Source organism: Nelumbo lutea, chromosome 7 (genome assembly GCF_056320005.1).
Source record: "Nelumbo lutea isolate HS-2025 chromosome 7, American lotus-T2T, whole genome shotgun sequence".
Classification (NCBI taxonomy): domain Eukaryota; kingdom Viridiplantae; phylum Streptophyta; class Magnoliopsida; order Proteales; family Nelumbonaceae; genus Nelumbo; species Nelumbo lutea.
The window spans coordinates 53048342-53053861 of NC_142690.1; the positions used below are offsets into that span (position 1 = coordinate 53048342).

Genomic DNA, 5520 nt, shown 5'->3' on the forward strand with positions numbered 1-5520 from the left:
AATAAAAAAGTGCATGGTGTCTTTGTCGCAAAACAGAATCCAGGGGTCAAAGTCTCACAACCTCCTAAATACAGGGCGTGTCCGTACTCTGTAATTTACCTAGAATAAAGTAAAGCAACGAGATTTTTCAACCTCTGATCAGTGAAGATGGCAAATATTAGCAGAGAGACCAGTTTTCTAATTCTGCAAAAAAGAACCCAACTCAAAGCTACTCCTAGGGCTCTACACTTCTACCAATAATAGAAGAGGAAGAAAAGGCATAGACAGTTATTAACTAAAAAAACAGCATCAGCATATGGAAGAGCATTAAATTTTGAAATTGGAACTCAAAACGGTGCCCGATCATAAAGATAATAGCATCCATTACACAGTTAATGGCTAAACAACCTACAATGCATACCAAAAATTACATTCAGACAATCAGACCCAAATCCTTGAATCAGGATCATGAAACTTCTTATCCAAATACAGTCAAGATCGGTCTGCAGTGCAGCATTACATCAACAAGGATGTCATTGTCATGTATGACAACACAAATTGTGTAATACAGATGAGTACAAGACAAATAGGAATAAAAAGAAAAGATAAAATAATTGCTCAATTAATAGTTAATTCATTGAAAAATTTACTTATGATACAACAACGTTCCCCAGAGGAGCCGCTTCTGTTAATAATCTGGCTCGATAAATGCAGTTTACCAATAATCCCCACAAGAACATGATCCATCAACAAAGTGGTGGAATCTATTTCGATCCCTCACAACAATCTTACGACCTGTGATCTTTGAAATCAACTTGGTTGCAGTGTGGCAATCTGTACAAACTCTGAGGTTCTTCACAATCTTAATCACGGTACCTGGTTGGGTACTGATAAGCCCAAAAGCAATTGCAAGCTTCTCACTGTGAACTCCAAGTGCATGTTCTTTCTCCGAGTCTCCAATATTATGCAACACTGTATCCGTCTGTGGAGTATATCCATGAGCCTTGAGCCATCCATTCATCTCCTCCAACATTGCATAAATATCTTTGCATTTTGGGTGTTTCAAGTCACCTGAGAGAAATTCATGTACCTTGTTGTTCACTTCAATCGAGCTACACCCTGGCTCCTTCTGCACACCACTATCTTTCATCATGGTCCTCACCTTTGCCACTCCTTTCCAATTACCCACTGCAGCATAGATGTTAGAGAGTAGAACAAAAGTTCCTGAGTCTGCAAGACCACTAGAAACAAGGAATTCAGCTATATTCTCCCCTGATGTGACATTTCCATGGAGCCTACAAGCACTAAGCAATGAACTCCAAAGAACATGATCGGGCTCAATTGCCATGGTTTTAACAAGTTCAAATGCTTCATCCAATTGCCCAGCACGCCCTAGAAGATCAACCATGCACCCATAATGCTCAATTTTGGGTTCAATTCCATATTGCTCTTTCATGGAATGGAATAAAGTCCACCCCTCAGTAACCAAACCTGCACGACTACAGGCATTTAAAACGCCGATGAATGTAATATCTGTTGGGCTGAACCCCATAGCACACATTTTAGAAAACAATACCAATGCACTTTGGCTGAAACCATGCATCGCATACCCCATGATCATTGAATTCCAAGCCACAACATCCTTATTGATCATTCCGTCAAACACCACACGAGCATCATCTAGGCTCCCACATTTGCAATACATGTCAACTAGTGCAGTACCAATATGAACATTGACTTGAATCCCATTATTCTTGATGTAAGAATGCAACCACCTACCCAGTTCTAGTGCTCCAAGCTGTGCGCAAGCAGAGAGTACAGAGATCATTGTCACCTCATTAGGCCTCACTTTTACAGACATCATCTGTCTAAAGAGATCCAAAGACTCGTTTGGTCGCCCATGCTGAGTATACCCATCGATCATCACGTTCCAGCAAACTACGTCCCTGTTGTCCATCCCGTCAAATAACACTCGAGCCTCACCAAGATCCCCATGCTTTGCGTAGCAAGTAATCATAGCAGTAATAGAAACCACACTCCTCTCCCGCATTGTATTGAATAGTTGGCATGCCGAAACAACATCCCCGCCCCGTGCATACACATCCAAGAGCGCCGTTCTGACATAGACATCAGAATCCAACCCAAATTTGAGGACTTGGGAGTGGAGAGCATTTCCCAGTTCAGGAGGGCAGGCCTTCAGGATGGACGAGAAGGTGAAAGCATTGGGTTCAACCCCATTGGAAAGCATTTGAAAATAGAGAACCACGGCCTCTTGGTGGCGGCCATGGAGGGCATAACCATGGATGATTGCACTCCATGAGAACACATTCGGATTGTGGGTGCGATCAAAGAGGGAGCGAGAGTAGTCGAGACGACCAAGAGAGGAAAAAGAGCGCTGGAGCTTGAAATTCAAAATGGGGTGCCGCTCCAATCCGTGTCGGAGAATGGCCGCGTGGATTAGGAGAAGCTGGTTTACGCTTTTGGCCTTGTCAATCAGAAGCGCAGCTCGATCGGCGGAGAGAAGATGGTGGGTGCCGTGGTGGGCAGTAGACGGAAGTGGGAGAGATGGATTGTGGATAGTGATCGACGTGGTGAAATGGGTAGTTGAAGCCATGTTGCGTTAACTGTTTTTCAAAACTTTCGCGCCATTGAACGTTGAGAGGTGATGCAGCCAAGCAAAGATTCTCTGGCTCTGGCTCTCATCTGTTTTCTCCAGTTCTCCTTCAACAAGGGGAATCATGACAGCCACAGCCTACAGAATTTAACCAAAGTGGATTTGGTTGAATTCCAAATCTGCCCTTAAATACAAGATCCCAATTCCCAAACAAACAACGAATTTCAAACTCTTTCCTTTTTCAATCGGGAACCATGAAATTCCAATTATACCCTTTAAACGGACTAGTCTTCCCCAGCCGCTAGGGTTTTGGAGGTTTTTTACGCCATTCCCTTGCCTCCATGAACACCTGCGAATCCTTCCTACCAGACGAAACCGCCATGAGTGGAAGCAGAGGGCAACCCGGAGATCCATCTCTCTTCTCCTTCGCCATCGCCAAGGTCGCGGTGGCTCAAATCTGCGTGTCGATTGGGTTCACCGGCGCCCAACATTCGGCCCTCGAAGTCCTCTCCGACGTCGCAACCAGGTACCTCCGGGCCCTAGCGAAATCCGCCTCGTCGAACGCCAACTCCTGCGGCAGAACCGAGTGCAACCTCTTCGATGCCATCCACGCGATTGAGTACATGAATTCGCCACAAGGCTTTCAGGGCGCTTCTGCAACCGATAGACCCCTGTTAAGTTCCAGAACCATGCGAGACATCATGAACTTCGTCGGCTCCGTCGATGAAATCCCCTTCGCCCAGCCGATCCCCCGTTCGAAAAGATTAGTTATTTCGCGATGTTCCGTCAAACCCAGACGGAATCTCGAGCGGGAGCTGCGGGACCAGCCCCCGTTGCCTCACATCCCGCCATGGCTGCCCCCGTTTCCTGATCCGAGCACGTATAAGGAAGGTGGAACCAGTGGGGTACGTAGAGGAGGGAGAAGCTGGGGAGATGAGGAAGAGGAGGATGGGAGCGTCCATGGCTCTGCTTCTGCTGCATGCGAGAAGGGGAATTGGGAGGAAGAGGAGGAGGAGAAGAAGAGAGTGTTGCCGGTTGAGAGGGGAACTGTGGGATTCAAGCTGGGGCTAGGGTTTAGAGGTCTGGAAGTGGGATTGAGGAATGGAGTCTGCAGAGGAGGAAAAAGGGTTTCTTGGCATACCAGTCATAATAACAATAATAGCGATGACGAAAATGGCGATGAGAAAAGCCTCAACAGAAGAAGATAGTCTCTGTTTTTGTTATACATTTGTTTCCATTTGTTGAGTGTTTCTGAGAATAAAAACCATAAATTTTTGATCGATCTTCGCGGTATGAAGAATGAATGTCGTCCTGTTTTTCTTCTAGTTTCTGGTTAAAAGGAGATGTAATTAAAAAACCAACTTAATTATCTTCCAGTAGAGATGGTAGCAACGCCGACCTCTGAAGGTAGGGGTTATGGGATCGATTCCCATACCTCATTCTCGGTTGCTCGGAACCCGGTATCGCAATTTATCAAAGTCTGAACTCTGAAGTCAAACCGTGCGTGGCCTAGGCGGTTACATCTCCGCCCCCACAACGTCCCACAGTATATCTCCGCCGTTTATTAGGAATATCTTTCGATTGGTCTTTGCCCAACTCCGATTTCACCAGGGTAACGAGTTCAATCAGGTTGTCCCATCTCCTCTCCCGAAAAGTCCGACGCCGATGATCATTCCGGCAGATGCACCAGAACTCTCCATCCCTCTCATTTCATATATTTTCAAATATTTTTTTTTCTTAGTTTTTTAACTTTTTTATACAATAGAAAACGCAGAAGGGAAGAATCGCCGGAAGATATTCTCTAATATGTTCTCTCTTCCTCATGCAATACTCCGCTCTAAATTCACTGATTTGAGTTTAACCATGGAATGGGCTGATACGCAGTGCAGGGATAAGACCAAATTTCATGGTTATTTAAGGAATGAAGATGGCGTTAATTAAAACTACAATAATTGTGTGGGTTAGACGAGCACAATCGTTTATATGACCAAAGGGTTGATTCTCTCAAAAAAATAAAAATAAAAAATAAAAAAGATTAGACCTCATAAATAAGTTCAGAACTTGATTTTGATTGATGATGTATTTGTGTACTTTAAAGGGAAATCAAGAGTAGTTGGAGGTTGAGTTGTGTAAATTAATTCACTTTGGCTTCTGATGAGAGTAGATTTGTCTCTCCAGTGAAATTGTGACATGTGGTACCTTGTGACAATTAGGAAAATATCTAGCCAACAAACTTACGAAGTTAGTGACTCACTTGGGCACCAGTTTGGCCGGCCTGGCGCAGCCTGCGACCTGTGCGCGGCCTGCGCGAACTGCATGCGGCCTAGCGCGAACTGCACGCGGCCTAGCGCGAACTGCGCACGGCCTGCACGACCTGGCCGACTTGGACCAGCCTAGCGCATGTTCTGGCCAAGCCGCCCACCAACAAACCTGGCCTAGACATTGACTCGCCGACTGACACAGGCGCCGACTTGACGACCTGGTCTAGACACTGACCCACCGACTGACACAGACGCCAACTTGATGACCTGGTCCAGACACTGATCCGCTGACTGACGCAGGCGCCCCCTGACAACCCGGCCCAGGCGCCGACCTGGCCGCCTGATACAAGCGCTAGCCTGACGACCTCGAGGAGTTCACCACCGTACCCCGGTTCTGACAAGATGCGACGAGTCTTACCGTTTGGAGGCTTTTCACCCACCTAACCCACGAGGACTCCAGTATATAAAGACCTCACCCTCCAAAGGGGAAGGATGGAAAAAAAAAAGGGAAGTAACCCCCGCTCTCTAGCTCTCTCATTATTATCTTCAAAGCTCTCTACAATAATAGTGCTAACTTAAGCGTTGGAGAGCCCCCGCCAGGAAAATACCCCCGGGACCTCTGATTTAGTTCTCGCAGGTCCTTCAGCTCCCGCCGCCTACAAAGAG

General features: G+C 46.2%; 1 protein-coding gene across 1 annotated transcript; it reads right to left on the reverse strand.

Moving 5' to 3' along the window:
- Positions 1-335: 335 nt before the first annotated feature.
- Positions 336-4032, reverse strand: LOC148846402 (Tetratricopeptide repeat (TPR)-like superfamily protein). The gene has a single exon (XM_088952940.1). It carries the CDS (start codon positions 2591-2593, stop codon positions 695-697), a length of 1899 nt encoding a protein of 632 aa, XP_088809066.1. The 5' UTR covers positions 2594-4032; the 3' UTR covers positions 336-694.
- Between the last annotated feature and the right edge of the window lie 1488 nt (positions 4033-5520).

Excerpts from the sequence above, each read along its gene's own strand:
- LOC148846402 (XM_088952940.1), bottom strand. The coding sequence starts at position 2,593 with ATGGCTTCAACTACCCATTTCACCACGTCGATCACTATCCACAATCCA.